Raw genomic sequence first — 19,609 nt, 5'->3', positions numbered from 1 at the left:
TTTTGTGTGACATTTTCGTGACTTTTTCATAATTTTTTGGTAAATTTTTTGTACAGTTTTTGTCACATTTTTGTCATTTTTTCGTCAATTTTCCATCACTTTTCTGTCAATGTTTTCTCACTTTTTTGTCACATTTTAATCGTTCTCATCTCAGTTCTGTCGCTATTTTCCCACCTTTTTTCCAGAAGCTTTAGGACTGGGGTAAAGCCAAACTGGAGAAAATGTGCTCGGTTCAGGTGGGAGTTAAGGGGTTAAAGGAAAAGTTGTTGAAACTACGCTGACGAGAAAAAAACTCCACTACAAAATCAAACCTTATAAAAGTTTATTGAGACACGACACACATGAGCTGGGTCATTATCCGTTTTCTCAGTTTATAGCAATGTTATAAACACAGGTTATAACAACATTTAGGGGCATAAATATATCAGAAAATGGATTACGTTGAAGACCCCTCGTGTAGTTTTTAATAGTTTTCCTTTAAACTTCTGTTTTTCAACACAAAATACAAACCACTTCCAATGCATTTCAATATCGCGGCCATTATCGCCATAAAAATACATGTGATCATCCCTCGTTTGTCGGAGTAAAAGACCCTCATGTCCACGTTTTGGCTGCTCAGACGGTGAGGTACTCTTTGAGCTTGTCCATTATGACGGGGATCTTGTCGCTCGGGACCAGCATCACGGTCCTGAACGGCTTCATCGGGACGTCGTCGAAGGACCACCTCCCGCTTAAACACGAGTCGGCCTCGTCCTCCACGGAGTAATGGAACCTGAGCTCGGCCTGCTGCAGAAACACACACAACACACACAAGTTCAGCGCTTTTTATTTAACGTAAAGTAAAGTTTGTGGATCTTGAGCAGTTTTTTTTCAGCGACTGATGAACTAGAACGTCTACTCATAGAAGAACTTGAAGCACATTTTTTAAACCCACTCCAGCTGGTGGACGTTTACCTCGTAGAAGAACTCCTCCTCCGCGTTGACGAACATGAACTCGTCTTTAGGGGCCGCTCGGGGTCCAGACCTGGGGATGTTTTTAGAAACCTCTTTACAGGTTTTGCTGATCATCAGACAGTAGTGGCAGCGCCCGCTGGGTTTGTTGGTGCGCTGGGCCTCGGAAATCTCCTCTCTGACGGGACAGACAAAACAGACGCAGGATTTAAGTTCTTTGCATTTCTTTTAATCGATTGAACCAATGATGGTGGTTAACCTCTTACCACCCGCCTAAACCAAATGCATTCTGTCCTCTTTTGGCTGTGTAACACCTCATTTGAAAGCTAAGTAAATTAAAGCTAACTGATCTTTTGCCTCGCGTTGTTGCTGTGTTGTGTCACCTTTTTCATGTTTTATTTTTCCTTTCTTTTTGTTGAATTTTTGCCACATTTTTGTTGAAATTTTGCCACATTTTTGTTGAAATTTGTCACTTTTTGGTTGAATTTTTGCCACATTTTTGTTGAATTTTTGTCACTTTTTGTTGAATTTTTGCCACATTTTTGTGGAATTTTTGTCAAATATTTGTCACATTTTTGCTGAATTTTTGTCACATTTTTGTTGAAATTTTGTCACTTTTTGTTGAATTTTTGCCACATTTTTGTTGAATTTTTGCCACATTTTTGTTGAATTTTTGCCACAATTTTGTTGAAATTTTGTCACATTTTTGTTGAATTTTTGCCACAATTTTGTTGAAATTTTGTCACATTTTTGTCACATTTTTGTCACATTTTTGCCACATTTTTGCCACATTTTTGTCACTTTTTGGTTGAGTTTTTGTCACATTATTGTCACTTTTTGGTTGAGTTTTTGTCACATTATTGTTGATTTTTTTTGTTTGCGTTTGCTGCGTTTACATCCTTGTTTTCTTCTTATTTTTTGTGGCTATTTTGGTGTTTTTTCCCAAGAAGCTTTTAGATTAGGCTAAAGCCAAACTGGAGAAAATGGGATCCGTTCAGGTGGGAGTTAATCGGTTCATCAAGGCGGCACTTACTGCAGTTGCTTGTGGAGCGGCAGCGCGATCTGTGGAGGGACGTTGATGAACCTCTCGCTCAGTAAAAGCCCCACGGATTTGCTGCTGTCGGACAGAACCTTCTCCAGACGCTCGGCCTCGGCCTCAGAGCAGCTTTTGTGGCACTGATCCAGGACCAGCTCCTTCAGATTCTCCACGCACTGCACTCCCTGGAACGTAAACACTTATTACAACACACTGACCACACACTTTAGAACAAGCTGCAAACAATATATCGGTCAGGCCCAACTCCAGAGTCCCAATGTCCATACATGATCCCTGGACCCATTCTGAAGAAAATGCGAGTTCACTACGATTTGCTAGCATGTCCATCCATCCATTTTCTTCCGCTTTATCCGGGGCCGGGTCGTGGGGGCAGCGTCTCAGCAGAGATGCCCAAACTTCACGATCCACACACACCTCCTCCAGCTGTTCTGACCCCGCGGCCACACCAGGCCAGCTCGGAGACATAGGCTGTTTCTCAATTGCAAGGATCCGTCCTCCGTTTGGCCACTTCGTTGACGTCCTCGGTGGTGGAGTGCCCTCTCTCCGCCGCATTTGAGCTCAAATGGAACGGCCTCCGGAGCGGCTGCGTCATGTCTCGTGTCAAATCATATAATCAAATGTCAATCTATGCTCATTAAAACAACTGTTTTATGAATAACAGAGGCCAGGAAACTGTTCATGTGGAATAAAACTTTTTTAAAGTGAGTTAAAACTAATAAAGTTTTGCGAGAAAAGAAACTATGTTGCAGTGCATCATGGGTAATTTCAGCTCTCCGAGGCAGCGGAGGATCCACTGCTGTATCCTTCGTAAATGAGCCACACGGAGGAGTCGAGCTGCGAGGGGGCGAGTGGTCCAGGTGAAATGGAACCACTTGGCGGCGCCGTGATGACTCGAATGACGTCCGAAGTGATCGAGACGCCGAGGATCCTGGACATTGGGAAACGGCCATAGTCCCGCCAGCGTGTCCTGGACCTTCCACAAGGCCTTGTCCCACTAGGACATGCCTGGAGCACCTCCCAAGGGAGGCGACCAGGAGGCATCCGGAACCGATGCCCGAGCCTCGCGACTACTCTAAGCTCCTCCCGGGTAACTGAGCTCCTCACCTGATCTCGGATGGTGCGCCCAGCCACCCTGCGAAGGAAACTCATTTCGGCCGATTGTATTCGCGATCTTGTCCTTTCGGTCATTACCCGAATCTCATGACCATAGGTGAGGGTGGGAACGTAGATCGATCGATAAATCGAGAGCTTTGCCCCGACTCAGCTCCCTCTTCACCACCACAGACCGATACAGCGACCGCATCACTGCTGACGCCGCACCGATCCGTCTATCGATATCACGCTCCATCCGTCCCCCACTCGTGAACAAGACCCCGAGATGCTTGAACTCCTCCACTTGAGGTAAGGACTCCCCACCGACCTGAAGAGGGGAAGCACCTTTTTCCGGTGGAGAACCATGGCCTCAGATTTGGAGGTGCTGATTGTTGCGAGAACAGTTATTTGGACATAGCCAAAGCAAACACTGGAGATAGAAGTCGTCTCAAAGATAAGGCTTTTATTGCCATTGTTCCTAGTTACAAAGTTGTATAACCAGCTGGTGACTTCAGAGAAAGAGAAGAAGCGAAGTCCAGACCTGCGTTGACAGTCTCCTTTTATCCTAGTCTTGCACTTCTCTGTCAGTTGTTTGACTATGTGTTTGTATATTATCTGTACTTCACGTTGTGTTCAGAATGATTATGGTGTGGACCATTGTCTATCAGCTCATCTCAGTGACATGGTCTTCTTGTTCTGTAGCGTGTGAGCAAAAGCATGAATCAGAGGCTTGTTCAGATTTCATTATAATCCTTACATGATCCTCATCCCGGCTGCAAACCGCCCCAGAGCAGCTGAAGGTCCTGATTTGATGAAGCCAACAGAACAACTAGGGCTGAAACGACTAATCGATTAATCGACGACTAATCGATTATTGAAAGAGTCGACAACTATTTAAGTAATCGATTAATCGTTTTCTGGCTCACACAGACTAAAATGGAGCAAAAATGACCAAAAAAATGTAGTATTTTTGATGAAAACCTACTTTGATTTTATATTTAGGGTCTGTAGTGGTTTGTACAATGTAAATTTCATGAATAGAGCCTTCAAAAAACACTTCCCTTTAGTTTACTCCATCAGCACTTCCTTTAAACCCTTAACTCCCACCTGACCCGAGCACATTTTCTCAAAAAAAATGACCAAAATGTAACAAAAAAATGACAAAAATGTGATAAAAAATTGACGAAAAAATGATGGAAAAAAAATGTGATGACGTGAGGAAAAAGATCCTCTCGGTTCAGGCGGGAGTTAAGAGGTTAAACAGCGCGACTTAAGCTATAATGTGATAAAAGAAATTGAAAAAATAAAATTTTCCTACACCATTCACAGCCGAGCGATTAATCGATTAATCGTAAAAATGATCGATAGATTAATCGATTACAAAATAATCGTTAGTTGCAGCCCTAAGAACAACATCGTCCGCAAACAGCAGAGATCCTGAGGCTCCCACACCGGACACCCTCCGGCCCCCGGCTGCGTCTAGAAATTCTGTCCATAAAAGTAATGAACAGAACCGGTGACAAAGAGCAGCCCTGGGGGAGACCAACAACCTCTGGGGACAGGTCTGACTTACTGCCGGAAATGAAGCCTTGTACTTTCCGTTTTTCAAATGTCAAATAGAAACTGTCTTTGTCACACGTCACATCATTTCGTTACGTGCAACTTTAAAGGCCTGCGTTGGAACTTCAGCCGCAGCAGGTTTTTTGGTTTTACCTTTCGCTCCGTGAGGTTTATCATGGAGATGAAGCCAAACACTTCGTCGGGATCATCATCGTCACTGTCCTCGGGCACCTCCGCTTGCTGCGCACACACAAAACCCCAAACTTTCAACACTATATCAAACACACGACGTCAACACAGACTTCCCGTGAATTTACTCACCCGGATCACACTCCCGATGTGGTTCTGTTGGATGATGAGGTCTGTCATTTCCGCCGTGTTCACGTGAGCTTTTAGAAACAGCTGTTAAAGGAACACAATATGCACCAGTTAGAGAAAAAGGGACATTAATATATGGGGGAAAAGCTGCTTCCGACCTGCTGCAGGAGCTTCTTTATTCCATTGAAGTCATTGTGTGTAATACCGTGGGCTTCAAAGTCCACGACCACCTCCTGGAAAAAGGAAAATCATTGAGATTATTAAGCAATTAACCGTAGATGCAAGTTTTTATTTATGTAAACAATGATTCGGCAGTAGGGCTGGGTACCATTAAATGACACCAATCTGAAAAAAAAAAAAAAATTATAATAAAAGTATTGAAAGCAGGTTCCGAAAAAAGGTTTTGATACCGTTGGCCAGGAAGTGGCTTAAATTTTTTGCCCAATGTTTTCCCTATTTTTCCTCCATTTTTAACAATTTTTTTCCTTATTTCTGTCCCAATTTTTCTTGCCTTCCCAATTTGTATCCCTAATTTTTCTCCTTTTTTAACCCCTTAACTCCCACCTGAACCAAGAAGCACATTTTCTCCAGTTTGGCTTTACCCCAATCCAAAAGCTTCTGGAAAAAAGCTGTGAAAATGGCAACAAAACTGAGACGAAAACAATGATGGAAATGTGACAAAAAGTGAGAAAACATTGACAAAAAAGTGATGAAAAATGTATGAAAAAGAGGCAAAAATGTCACAAGAAATTGACAAAAAATGACGAAAAAATGACGAAAAAATGACAAAAATGTGACAAAAAAGTTACAAAAATGTGACAAAAATGTGATAGAAATTTGACAATAAAATGACAGAAATGTGACAAAAAAAATGACTAAAAAGTTACAAAAATGATTTGAATACCCAACAAAAAAATGATGGAAAAAAAATCTGATGACGTGAGGAAAAAGATCCTCTCGGTTCAGGTGGGAATTAAGAGGTTAAAAGATCAGATATGCTCCATATTTCCTACAGTTTGATTTTTTACCCCCTAATTTTGCCCCATTTTAAAAAAAAACTTATTTTTGGCCACAATTTTCTCACACATTACTTAATATTACAGATGAACCTGCTGCTGTACATTTTCAGAAGTCCCACTAGCAGTTCTTTTATTTACTTGCACGCTGATGTACTTTTAATACAAGAATATTGCATAAGTATTGTAGTGGTGGCAATCAAAGCGAAGTATATTCCAGTTGAGTGTGAGCTCGTAGTAGTAAACTTAACGAGAGTTGTTATTAGCTGACAGCTGACATTAGCTACAGCTAGCTTTAGCATCCCCACAGTTTCTCATGACAGTACCTCGTTAATCTCCTCTTCCGAGTCTCCGCTCTCCTCCTCTCCGGACTCCTCATCTTCTTCGGACTCTTCATCCGAGCTGTGGTCCCTTTCTCCGGGATTTTCACCCAAACCCACTGCTCTCCGTTTCGCTGAAGAAGCCATGCTGTAGCTACAAACACGCGTGGAGTCAGCGGTGGGCGGGGAAGCGAAGACGTGTTGACGCTATATTGAGCCGATGGGGAAACTGCGCCACGTCGTCCGCCATTTTGGATCCGACTGAACGGGGGGGCTCGTTTACAAGGCGCCGTTTTGAACCGCAATGTCGGCTTGATGCAGACCAAACTATTTTTGAAAGCGGGTGGTGTTTAACAGTTGATTTAAAATAATTACATATTTAACGTTGGGTTTGTCGCTATTTTATCTTGTAACTGTCTTTTAAACAACAGTACGATATTATATATTTATGTTTTGTAAAAGTTTGAACACGTTTAAAGCCTCATTTTATAATATTAGCTAGCTTCCCCCCCTATTCCTTACAGTTAGCAAACCTCGCCATGAAGTCAGCTGTAGAGGGCACTTGAGGTACCTTCAAAATTACATTTATTTGTGTTTTCTGACTATTCTTTACATTCAACACCACTGACATTTACACGAATAACGCTTATGTGTCGCAAACGTTATATTACATGCACATCTACGGCTATATTCTTGCAGCTAACTCAAGCTAACCTGTCAGTCTGCTTTGCTAATGTCAACAAACCAGACACTTTTGAAGGTATGACATTTAATGCGAACTATTTAACCATTAAACCAACTCATTGCACCGTAAGATAGTGGCACCACAGCTTTGTTATCTGCACGAAACATATTATGGTGCAAGAGGGTGTAGTTTGGTTAGTTTCACGCCCCTTTGGCAAATACAGTAGCTGCTTTTAAGAGAGCTGGCGTTTTCTTGTTTGTTTACTTGTGCGTTTTAAAAGGTATTGAATTAAAACGTTTGGTGAAGATGAACGTGCTGCTTCTCAAAGAGCCAAGAGATGGAGATTCTGGACCTGATCCGTATATAAAGGTTTGGCTGTGCTTGTTTTTTACCTGTTAAATTAGTGGTTTTCAGGCAGAAGAATGCGGTGATGTTCCTTCTCTAAAGTAGAGCAGTCATTGTTCACACATTATATGGTAATTATCCAACCATGCGTTTTAACTCCCTGAACTGAGAGCATTTTCTCCAGTTCAGCTTTACCCAAGTCCTGTAGGCCAGTGTAACGCCTCATTTGAAAGCTAAGATCTACAAAACTCATCTAAATGGATCTTTTTCCTAATTTTTTTTTCGTATTCAAGTCATTTTTGTAACTTTTTTGTAATTTTTTTCCCTTCGTTTTTTTTTTCTTCACTTTTTGTCACATTTTTGTCATTTTTTTCATAATTTTTTTTGTCATTTTTTCGTCATTTTTTGTCAATTTTTAATATTTTTCTTTGTCATTTTTTAACAATTTTTTAATAATTTTTTTGTCATTTTTTGTCCATTTTTGTCTTTTTTTTTCTCTTTTTTATTGTCATTTTTTTGGTCATTTTTTTCATTATTTTTTTGTCATTTTTTGTTGATTTTTTAAATATTTTTTTGCCTTTTTTTGTCCATTTTTTATACATTTTTTGTCATTTTTTATAAAGTGTTTGTCCATTTTTTTGTCATTTTTTTGTCATTTTTTAAATATTTTTTTAATACATTTTTTGTCATTTTTTGTCCATTTTTTTTTACATTTTTTCGTCCATTTTTTGTTATTTTTCCATCATTGTTTTCGTCTCAGTTTTGTTGCTATTTTCACACCTTTTTTCCAGAAGCTTTTGGATTGGGTTAAAGCCAAACTGGAGAAAATGTGCTCGGTTCAGGTGAGAGTTAAGGGGTTAAAGTCTATAGATTAATGATAGATATTTAATCTGACTGACTCTATTACATGTAAACACTACATGAGAATGCAAAAGGTTTCTGGTACCACTTTGTTTGTTCCTATACCATACTTTTGTAGTGCAAAACTGGGGGCTCAATTCGCAGCAACCAGTGATACAATCGTTACAGACTAGCTTGAAAAACGATCAATTTAGAAACGTCTTCTAATGTCCTGTAAGATTGTTCTTTTCATTCCCTCTGTTTGCAGGAGCTGGCCACTCTTGGACACAAAGCCACTCTCATCCCAGTGCTGTCGTTCAAGTTCGTCTCACTAAACACGCTTTCAGACAAGGTAAGACGCTTCGTTCATCGTTTTGACTCAAAACGCTGGTTATTAAAGGGGGGTATTATGCAAAATCGACTTTTTCAAGCTTTACATCATGTTAAAAACATGCCTGAAGTGTTGCCTTGGCACATTCACGTATTTCTGAGTAATCTGTAAAAACTCTGATGGCGGCCATTTTAGGGATAGGTTTGCCTGAGTCCTCCTAGGAACGCCCCCACCTCCTGGAGACGCCTCCGAGCTTTCGTCACCAGCCGAGTAACCAACCACTGCTCCTCAGCAGAACCCCCTCCCCACTGATGCCACAGACAGCGTGTGGAGGGGGCGTGTCTAAAGGCTCAGAGGTTCTTAAAGAGACAGAGGCCTATTTCAAGACATTCACTACAGCCATTTTGAGAGAGACATTTTATACAAGGCAGTTATTCTAATTTACTGCATTTACAGACCAACAGAAGGTTTGGTCATCATTGTAGTGTGATATAGACTGGTGCTATGGGACTGAAAAAAGCACAATACCCCCTCTTTAAAAGTCACTGCATTTCGTCCTAGATTTTCCAGCCTGAGAAACATGGCGGCCTGATCTTCACCAGCCCCAGAGCCGTGGAGGCCGTGCGGACGTGTGTGGAGGAGCGGAAACGAGGTGAGACGAGAGCGCACTGTTTAGAATCAAATACTCCTGTTAAATCTAAATGACTAGAACAGGAAAAATCCATCCACACTCTAGACTTGCAACACCAGTGTTTCTTTATTTAATGCAACGTTTGGGCCAGTGACCTTCGTCAGGCAAAATGTTTGCTATGAATGAGAAGCCATCCTTAACCCCTTAACTCCCACCTGAACCGAGCACATTTTCTCCAGTTTGGCTTTACCCCAGTCCAAAAGCTTCTGGAAAAAAGCTGTGAAAAAGCAACAAAACTGAGACGAAAACAATGATGGAAATGTGACAAAAAAGTGAGAAAACATTGACAAAAAATTGACGAAAAATTGATGAAAAATGGACGAAAAAATGACAAAAATGTGACAAAACGTTACAAAAAAAATACAAAAATATGATGAAAATTTGACCTAAAAATTAAAAAAAATGGACAAAAAATTACGAAAAAATGTGACAAAATATGCCAAAATGTAACAAAAAATTGATGGAAAAAGTGGCAAAAATGTCACAAGAAATTAACAAGAAATTGACGAAAAATGACAAAATTGTGACCAAAAAAATACAAAAATATGATGAAAATTTGACCAAAAAATTACAAAAAATGTGTTAAAAAATGTCAAAAAAATGTGACAAAAAATGACCAAAAAAAAAGACAAAAAAGTTACAAAAATGAGTTGAATACCCAACAAAAAAATGATGGAAAAAAAATCTGATGACGTGAGGAAAAAGATCCTCTCGGTTCGGGCGGGAGTTAAGAGGTTAAGGATGGCTTCTCATTCATAACAAACATTTTGCCGAAACGTTGCATTAAATAAAGGAACACTGGAGTCTACAGTGTGTGAGGTATTTTTCCTGTTCTACGTTTGGCCTCTGTCTTCTCTTACGCACCTGTTTCAAACAAAGATGTACAAAGTAAACCTTCTTTAAATCTAAATGACTGAAAATGCTTTAAACATTATGAGACTGAATGGGTGAGAATAAATATGGATTAGTTTGTAGAGTTATATCGATTTGAGCAGAAACTTTTAAGGAACAGGCCATTGTTTATCCACACTGAGATACTGTATGTTCTTACCTGAGCTTAACCTGTTTATTCATCAATGTAATGAACATTTGTTGTTTCTTTGTCAGAATGGGACGACTCCGTGAAAGAGAAGTGGAACTCGAAGTCTGTTTATGTCGTTGGAAAAGCCACGGCTGCTTTAGGTAAGAAACAACCTTTACCAGGACTTTGGGCTTTTCTATTTACTCACTTTAATGGGATACAGCCTATGTATAGTATAAAGCATAACAGCTAAATAAACCAGACTTGCCCTTTGCGTCATTTCCTCTGTGGGAGAAAAACACTCAGGGCTCATGTGGAGACAAAGGGACAAAACTTTAGGGCCGTTTTCATTCCACTCTTTAACAACATCTGCACTTGAGTTGCTCCATAAGACTCCACACTTTACAGGCTTGAAGCTTTTTTTAGGAGGATTTTTGTAATGTCTAATTCCTGCCTGATTTATTGAGCTTTGAACCCAACAAACAATAGGAAATTATAACAAGATACAAAATCCCCTAATGTTTGGCAAAAATGTCACAAAAATGTCACAAGAAATTGACAAAAAAATTGACAAAAAATAACGAAAATGTGACAAAAATATGACAAAAAATTGATAAAAATTTGACAAAAAAATTACAAAAATGTGACAAAAATGACCAAAATTTGATTTAAAAAATACAGAAAAAATGACAAAAAAGTTACAAAATTGTGACGAAAATATGACAAAAATATGACAAAAATTTGATAAAAATTTGACAAAAAAAATGACAAAAAATGACCAAAATTTGATAAAAATTTGCTGAAAAAATAAAAAAATGAAGAAAAAAAAGACACATCTCTGTAGTAAAAATGAACATTCTTCCCCGCATTAATTTTATAAGCTCAATGATCCCTATTTCCCCTACTAAAGGATACTGGGAAAAGTTGCACTTAGTAGCTGCTAATTTTATTTGGTGCAATAAAAAGCACAGAGTTAAATTATCAATATTACAAAAAACAAAAAAAGAAGGGGGGGTTAATGTACCTAATTTTAAATGGTATCACTGGTCATTTGTTCTCCGCCCCTTGAGTCACTGGTTGAACCCATCATCAACTGTTTCTTGGAGACCCTTAGAGGAGAACCTTGTGTTCCCTCACAGACTCCAAGATTTTCTGTTTGCAAATATTCCTTCAAATGATTGCACCAAATATGGCTTAGTTATCGGTGAAATTATTAAAGTTTGGAATAATATAAGGAAACATTGTAACATCCAAGCCAAATGGTTCTCTCACTCGCCAATCTTTCATAATCTTTTACTCAAAATAGGAGAGATCCCTATTTCCTTTCCTCAATGGTCTCGTAAAGGTGTCCATAATTTGAGTCATATTTGCAACTCTTCAGGTCTCCTGACATTTCAAGACTTACAACAACGGTACGATCTGCCAGGATCAAGTTTTTTTTTCTATCTCCAATTGCGGACAGCAATGCGCACTTATGGGGTCCCATGGAACAGTTGTCCACTTACTCACCCATTGTACTCAACTCTACTTACCTCTCACAGAACAGTTTCTAAACTGTATTCTATATTGCAATCAGCACTTGATGAGCCTATGCGTGTTCTCCAACTGTGGAAAGAAGAACTTCCTCACCCTACAAATCTAAATTGGAATATGATTTGGCAAAATATGCAGTTATCGTCAAGAAATCCTAATCATCAGGTTATTCATTTCAATTTTATCCATAGAACATATTTCACTCCCTACATTCTATTCAAAATGAAAGTGCTACCTTCCCCCAATTGTACATTTTGCAATCTCAAAACCCAAGGCACATTTATGCATATGGTTTGGGACTGTCAAAACGTTAAAACTTTCTGGATGGGTGTTTCGAAAACACTAACTGACCTGTTGCTGAAGAATATTCCCTGCACTCCTGAAGTTTTACTCCTCAATGATAGCTCCACTCTAGACCTCAATGTAATGGAGAAGCGTGTATGGTTAGCTGGTCTTACAGCAGCCAAACGAATACTTGCTTGTAGATGGAAGACACCACACTTGGTCACCATGCAAAAATGGCTTAGTGATTTCTTAGATTTGGCAAAACTGGAACAATGGGCCTCACAAATGCATAATGCAAGCTCAAAAAATATAATTTTCTGGGACAAAGTATTTACTGCTATAAATCCTGGGATGTTCCATTGAACATCTATATCTTTGATCTCACCACTGTAATTTTACTATTGTATCTCCGCATCTACGTGTCTGTTTAATCTTGGTTCATTCAATTATGGGTATGAAATGGACAGTACAAATAACCATCGAATGTTAATGATGAATTTTGTCAATAGAAAATACCATGGGGTCAGGGTCCAGGGGTGGTGGGGGAGGGGGGGTGGGTGTTGGGTCCCAATGGTTGGGATGGGGTTGCATACTTTTGAGTTTGCAGTATGTATCTGCGCTTTTTTTTTTTGTGTGTGTGTGCATCTCTCGCTGTACTATACACATGCTGAATATGTGGATTCTCACCCCTACACTTTAATGGAAAATTAATAAAAAATTGATCACAAAAAAAAAAAAATAGGAAAAAAATGAAAAAAAAAGTTGCAAAAATCATGACAAATATGACCAAAAAATGACAAAAATGTGATAAAAATGTGACAAAATGTGACAAAAATATGACAAAAATTTGATAAAAATTTGACAAAAAAATTACAAAAATGGGACAAATATGACCAAAATTTGATTAAAAAAATACAGAAAAAATGACAAAAAAGTTACAAAATTGTGACAAAAATGTGACAAAATGTGACAAAAATATGAAAAAAAATTGATAAAAAATGGACAAAAAAATGGACAAAAAATGACCAAAATTTGATAAAAATTTGCTGAAAAAATAAAAATAAAAAAATGGAAAAAAAAGACAAAAAAATGAAAAAAAAGTTGCAAAAATTATGACAAATATGACAAAAAAATGACAAAAATGTGATCAAAATTTGACAAAAAAATTACAAAAATGGGACAAAAATGACCAAAATTTGATTAAAAAAATACAGAAAAAATGACAAAAAAGTTACAAAATTGTGACAAAAATGTGATAAATATTTGACCAAAAAAATGGACAAAAAATGACCAAAATTTGCTGGGGAAAAAAAATAAAAAAATGGAAAAAAATGAAAAAAAAGTTGCACAAATTATGACAAATATGACAAAAAAATGACGAAAAAGTTACAAAAATGAGTTGAATACCCAACAAAAAAATCTGATGACGTGAGGAAAAAGATCCTCTCGGTTCAGGCGGGAGTTAAGAGGTTAAACACCGGCTCTTCATTAGGGCTGGGTACTTTCTCTGATACCAGTACTTTAACAACACTTGGTTTTCGATACCGATACCTGCTACTACAATATATGTCGTCTAGAACCAGAAAACAGAACAATAATGTTTCATTCAGCAAAATAAAACCATCAATTCAAACCTAAGTCTATCCATTATTTACATTTCATCAGAGGGAATATAGCCAACTTTGGACATTTTTGCAGATAAAAAAGATAAAGTTTTATATGAAAACATAAAACCGCAGAAAACTTGCAATACATTTATTTCTTATACTCGTAATCTACAGTAAAAGTCTCATATTGACGTCTGTAATCGTACTTTTTTCCGTATCCACCTGCCTCGCCTTAGACTTCTAAACTCATTGGTTTGAAAGAGTTTATTGCTGTGACCAAAGTGTGTCGGCTCCTGCAGGTCACAGCGAGGCGTCGAGAGTCTCCTTTGGCTTCAGTCGTTTAGTTTGTAGGAAATGGCCCTACACAAGTCCCCGTTTGGTGTTACCTACAATAAACAAAGTGCTGTAAAAGTGTCGATCAAAGAGCTTCGGAACAGTCTTCAGCTAAATACACTTTCTTGTGTTTTGTTTCATTCATTCATTTGTTTTTAACCTGATTTACTCCTGATTTACTAATGTGTTCTCTGAGACAGGTGAATAGGGAAACATTTTAAATTTAGAGATAATCATTTTAAACTTTTGCTGCAGATTAATGACATAAATATGAGGAAAAAAATGTATTGCAAGTTTCCTGTCATTCTATGTTTTCATATAACAATAAGGCCTTTCCATCCATCCATTTTCTTCCACTTTTCTGCCCAAATCACACTGCACCAGCCCCTGTGGCTCCTCCTGCAGGTGGTGGGTCCAGGGGAGGACGGCCAGGGCCTGTTGGTCTCTCATAAGTGTCTTCTGACCCGTCTCCGAGGACCTGTTTGCCCTGGGAAGACCCTTCAGGGACACAAAGCCCCAACAACAAAGCTCCAGGATCATTCAGGCTCAAACCCTCCACCACGTTAAAGGAATAGGCCACCGTTTTTACATACTGAGATATGTTCTTACCTGAGCTTTGACGAGTTCTTTAGGACCTGTCTGATCTTCCCCCGTGCCTTCAGTCACGTAAACACAGCGCAGACGGCGTTAGCATTTAGCCTCTCCCTCTCTCCTCTATAGCTCCAAAACAGGTCAAGATAGAAGCTACCAAGCTCTTCCACGTTTTCCCTATTTAAATATGGTTACGTGAAGTGTTCCACTACAAAGTATAATTACACAAAATTAAACAATGTGGATTTTCTAAGCGGATAAAAAGGGGGACTATATTGTAAGGCGTAATAATACCAGGAGTAATTTGGCATCCGCACAGTAAAGTGAAGATTACTGCGCGGATTTTGAACTACTCCTGTATTATTACGCCTTACAATATAGTTCCCCCTTTTATCCGCTTAGATAAAAATTGTTTAATTGTGTGTAATTATACTTTGTAGTAACCATATTTAAAAAGTGAAAACGTGGAAGAGCTTGGTAGCTTCTATCTTGACCTGTTTTGGAGCTATAGAGGAGAGAGGGAGAGGCTAAATGCTAACGCCGTCTGCACTGTGTTTACGTGACTGAAGGCACGGGGGAAGATCAGACAGGTCCTAAAGAACTCGTCAAAGCTCAGGTAAGAACATATCTCAGTATGTAAAAACGGTGGCCTATTCCTTTAACGTGGTGGTTCTAGAAGGGGAAGGCCTTTTATGCCTAAAATTGCTAAAATGTCCCATATTTTCAGAGATAAAATCTGAATAATGAAAAGAGCCAGGTTTAAGTGCATGTTTTTATTTTGTTGACTGATACAAAGGCTTTTTCAGAGTTGCTGCTGCTACGCTGTTTATTAGTGGGAAAATCTGTGAAATCTTCCCTTTTTAAAAATTCAAAACACAATTAAACAGGCTAGGATTTAGATTTTAAAATATAATAGTGTTCAGTCCAAGGCTGCAAAGTTTGGAGTTTACAGTTTCCCAAACAAATCTATGGAAAAACAATCGAATCAGTGCAATAATTAAACATGTTATTGTGAAGATTTATTTTTTTGTTACAGGTGAAAGTTTAAGAGACCAATTTGGCCCAAAACACGAGCATTGACAAACATGAGTTTTGCCTGTAGTGTCTCCCCTTAAAGGGATGTTTTTTTTGACATAAGGCCTCATTTCCTGGTTATCCTTGTTGTTTACACCTGAGGGAAATCACTTCTAACACCAGACTAACCATATAAATGTCTGTGTCGATAGAATCATTTAAAATACCTTATATTTGAGCAGCATCAGCTTCGTGGTTGTATAAGCTACGCAGCGGCGGAGTGATCTGCTAGAAAATAGTCCCTCAAAATGCGATCATTCATGTGATGCAGGTCAGTTATATTCCAAACATTATTCTATCCACACAGACATTTATATGGTTAGTCTGGTGTTATAAGTGATTTGCCTCAGGTGTAGGGCTGCAGCTAACGATTATTTTGATAATCGATTTATCTACCGATTATTTTCACAATTAATCGATTAATCGCTTGGCAGTGAAAGGTGCATGGAAATTCTATTTTTTCCATTTTTTGACCACATAAAGCTAAAGTGGCGCCGCTTGAGGACATGTTGATGGAGTAAACTTAAAGTAAACATTTGTAGGAGGCTCTTTGTGCTAATTCTGCTTTCTGATTGGACGAGGCAAAGACAGATATTTATGAAATTTACAATGTACAAAACACTGCAGACCCTAACTTTAAAAAATAAAGTAGGTTTTCATCCAAAATACATAATTGTCATGTAATTTTTGCTCTATTATAGTCTGTGTTCACTAGAAAACGATTAATCGATTACTGAAATAGTTGACAACTATTTTAGTAATCGATTAGTTGTCGATTAATCGATTAGTTGTTTCAGCCCTACTCAGGTGCACTGTGGAGCGGGTCACACTGTTTTTAATGCAGGCTAGCTGATACCATAGAAATGCACTAGCTTAGCACAAGCCTAGCGCCACGATACTCTTCAAACATAAGAACTGCATGAATTAAAATATCTCCAGAAATCAGCATCACTCTGGATAACTAGGAAATGAGGCCCTGTGTCAAAAATCCTGAAATATCCCTTTAATTACTTACACTACAAAAAGTAAATATCCAGCATTGGCTTAAATGACTTGAATTGAGGAAATGCATCTTGTTTTGAGCGGTTTTCACTCATTTAGACACTTTTCCTGATCGGACCAAGTTTGCTTTGCTTGTTTGAGGACATTTCAGACCAGTTCTAGGGTAAATCTCGCTTGAAATAAGAAAGTAAAATTGCCAATGAGATAAGACCAATTTTTCTTACCCCATTGGCAAAGAAAATGACCTGAAATAAGGACGAAATGTATCGAAACGAGTCAGAAACATCTCAGAACAAGTGAAATAATCCAGGACAAATGCCCAAGAACTTCTTAACTCGTCAAAACAACTAACATTTGGATTATTGTGCTCAAATTGAGATGTTTATACTGATCTAGTTAAATACTTTTTGCAGTGTGACCAGTTCCCCCTTGTGGAGCTTCAGTGACCTTCAGTGTTCATAATTGTGCTGCTTCTTCTCCCCAGTTCAGAATCTTGGCTTGAACCCTTTGGGAGAAGACTCCGGCACCGCAGACGTCCTGTCCAAAGTCATCATCGAAAGTAAGAAACCCATTATAACTTTTACCTTCAAAAACCTTCACAAACCTGCTCCGTTCTTCTGCTTCAGGAGAGGACAGGAACATCCCTCCTCTGTTCTTCCCCTGCGGCTCCATCAAGAGGGAAGTCCTGCCCACGGCTTTGAAGGACAACGGTCAGGAACACTGAGTAAAAATCTAGATAAATGATGAATAATCGGGTTAACAATATAATCCTCCGTTACCAGGAGTTCCTTTAGAGACGCTGACCGTTTATCAAACCGCAGAACATCCCGACCTGGAGAAAAACCTGAAGAACTATTTCACAGAGCAGGTGATTCACACGGACTGAGAGGACGGAGTGACCGGCCCGTCCAGCGCTTAAAGTTCTTTCTCGTTCCTCAGGGGGTTCCTGCCAGCGTGGCCTTCTTCAGCCCGTCGGGAGTGAAGTTCTGCCTGGACGTGGTGCGGAGGTTATCGGGGGAGCAGCTCCACGGCATCAAGGTGAAAATCAAGTATGAGTTTATTTGGGGCGACAGCGGCTTAGACGGTGGAGCAGGTCGTCCAATGACAGAGACTGGAGGTTTATCCCCTTAACTCCCACCTGAACCGAGCACATTTTCTCCAGTTTGGCTTCACCCCAGTCCAAAAGCTTCTGGAAAAAAGGTGTGAAAATAGCAACAATGATGGAAATGTGACAAAAAAGTGAGAAAACATTGACAAAAAAGTGACGAAAAATTGATGAAAAAGTGGCAAAAAGTCACAAAAATGTCACAAGAAATTGACAAAAAAAATGGACAAAAAATGTGACAAAAAATGACAAAAAATTGATAAAAAAATGACAAAAATAATACAAAAAATGGACAAAAAAGAAAAAAAAAAGAAAAAAAATATGACACAAAAATGGACGAAAAATTGACAAAGATGTGACAAAATGTGACAAAAAAATGACAAAAATGTGACAAAAAATGGCCGAAAAAATGACAAAAATGTGACGAAAAATGTGACAAAAATGTGACAAAAATGTGACAAAAAATGACAAAAATTTGATAAAAAATTGGACAAAAAAAATACAAAAAATTGACAAAAAATGTGATAAAAAAATGACCACAATTTGATTAAAAAAATTGCCGAAAAAATGAAAATAATTTTACAAAAAAATTACCAAAAAGTTACAAAAATGAGTTGAATACCCAACAAAAAAATGATGGAAAAAAAATCTGATGACGTGAGGAAAAAGATTCCTCTCGGTTCAGGCGGGAGTTAAGAGGTTAAACACCGGCTCTCCATTAGGGCTGGGTACCTTTTTTACAGACACCAGTACTTTAACAACACTTGGTTTTCGACACCGATACCTGCACTACAATACATGTCGTCTAGAACCAGAAAACAGAACAATAATGTGTGAAAGATCTGCACGTTTAACTGTGCAGGACGACAGATGGAAAGTGCTGAATCTGGTGCAGCATCTTTTCAATGTAACTGCACTTTGTCCTGATATAAAAAACTAAATTAAAGGAGCTATACGGAGTTTAAAAATGTTTAAACTAAGTATTTTCCTCCCCCTACATGTTCCTCCATGTCCTAATGTGTAGAATGAGCTCAGACCTGTTCACCACAACTGCCTCTAAAATCCTGCACTGGAAAAAGTGTTAATTCGGGTCTGAAGTGCCGTCATGCACGAGCTTAATATAGAAGCTGCAGTTACACGTATGACCTGAGGTGGCAGTAGTGAGTAGACTCTGGTTTTCCGCCGTGACCTTGGGATATGAATGAATGAACACACTCCAGATCAGGACGTGGAAGGCGGGGCTCAATTTCACGCTGTTTTTTGTCGGACATCAGTATTTCCTCTCCTGGTATTTGACCTTTGAGGACGTTTATCGCTTATTGTGCTTCCTGCAGTTTGGGGCGATCGGTCCGACGACGGAGGAGGCGATGCGAGCGGAGGGCCTCGCTGTGAGCGCCGTGGCCCTCAAACCCACCGCGGAGCATCTGAGCTCAGCCATCTCCACCGCCCTGCAGTAACTCACACTTCTACACACGTCCTGCATGTGAACTCCTTATAAATGTATTTTTATGTTACATGTCTTTGCACTTTTGAATCATGGCCGAAAAAGAATGTTTTAAATTATGTTGTGTGACACGGCGTCGAATAAAATATGAAATAAGTTATACTTTTACAATAAAGCGTTTGTATTGACAAGTGTGACTGTGTTTGTCGAGCCTGTTTTAACCTTTTTACTCCCACATGTTTTCTCCTGTTTCTCCAAATCTAAAAGCTTCTTCAAAGCAGCGATAAAAATGAGAAGAAAATGAGGATGAAAACGCAACAAAAAAACGCTAAAAAGTGACCAAAAAAGCGACAAGAATGACAAAAACTCAACAAAAAAGTGACAAAAGAGCAACAAAAAATCCAGCAG

General features: G+C 38.8%; 2 protein-coding genes and 1 long non-coding RNA gene across 3 annotated transcripts in view; 1 reads left to right on the top strand and 2 right to left on the bottom strand.

Annotated features, from left to right (window-relative positions):
• Positions 1-457: 457 nt before the first annotated feature.
• Positions 458-6,494, bottom strand: bccip (BRCA2 and CDKN1A interacting protein). The gene is made up of 7 exons (XM_079577522.1): positions 6,321-6,494; positions 5,137-5,211; positions 4,982-5,062; positions 4,814-4,900; positions 1,985-2,172; positions 955-1,129; positions 458-786 (listed from the first exon to the last, which is right to left on the bottom strand). The coding sequence occupies exons 1-7, from the start codon at positions 6,459-6,461 to the stop codon at positions 616-618; spliced, it is 918 nt and encodes a 305-aa protein (XP_079433648.1). The 5' UTR covers positions 6,462-6,494; the 3' UTR covers positions 458-615.
• A 731-nt stretch (positions 6,495-7,225) lies between these two features.
• uros (uroporphyrinogen III synthase) lies at positions 7,226-19,286 on the top strand. The gene is made up of 9 exons (XM_079577278.1): positions 7,226-7,368; positions 8,453-8,536; positions 9,077-9,167; positions 10,314-10,388; positions 17,137-17,211; positions 17,279-17,362; positions 17,435-17,520; positions 17,592-17,690; positions 19,092-19,286. Exons 1-9 carry the CDS (start codon positions 7,306-7,308, stop codon positions 19,212-19,214), a joined length of 780 nt encoding a protein of 259 aa, XP_079433404.1. The 5' UTR covers positions 7,226-7,305; the 3' UTR covers positions 19,215-19,286.
• LOC306978670 overlaps positions 18,708-19,609 on the bottom strand; it is a 183,149-nt gene continuing 182,247 nt past the window's right edge. The window contains exon 3 of the long non-coding RNA XR_013793906.1: positions 18,708-18,794. This is a non-coding gene — a long non-coding RNA (uncharacterized lncRNA). The remainder of the gene's footprint in view (positions 18,795-19,609) is intronic.

This window comes from Gobius niger (genome assembly GCF_951799975.1).
Source record: "Gobius niger genome assembly, chromosome: 19".
Lineage (NCBI taxonomy): Eukaryota > Metazoa > Chordata > Actinopteri > Gobiiformes > Gobiidae > Gobius > Gobius niger.
Note: the sequence above shows the minus strand (reverse complement) of the source record. Positions and strands in the feature narration are given on the sequence as shown.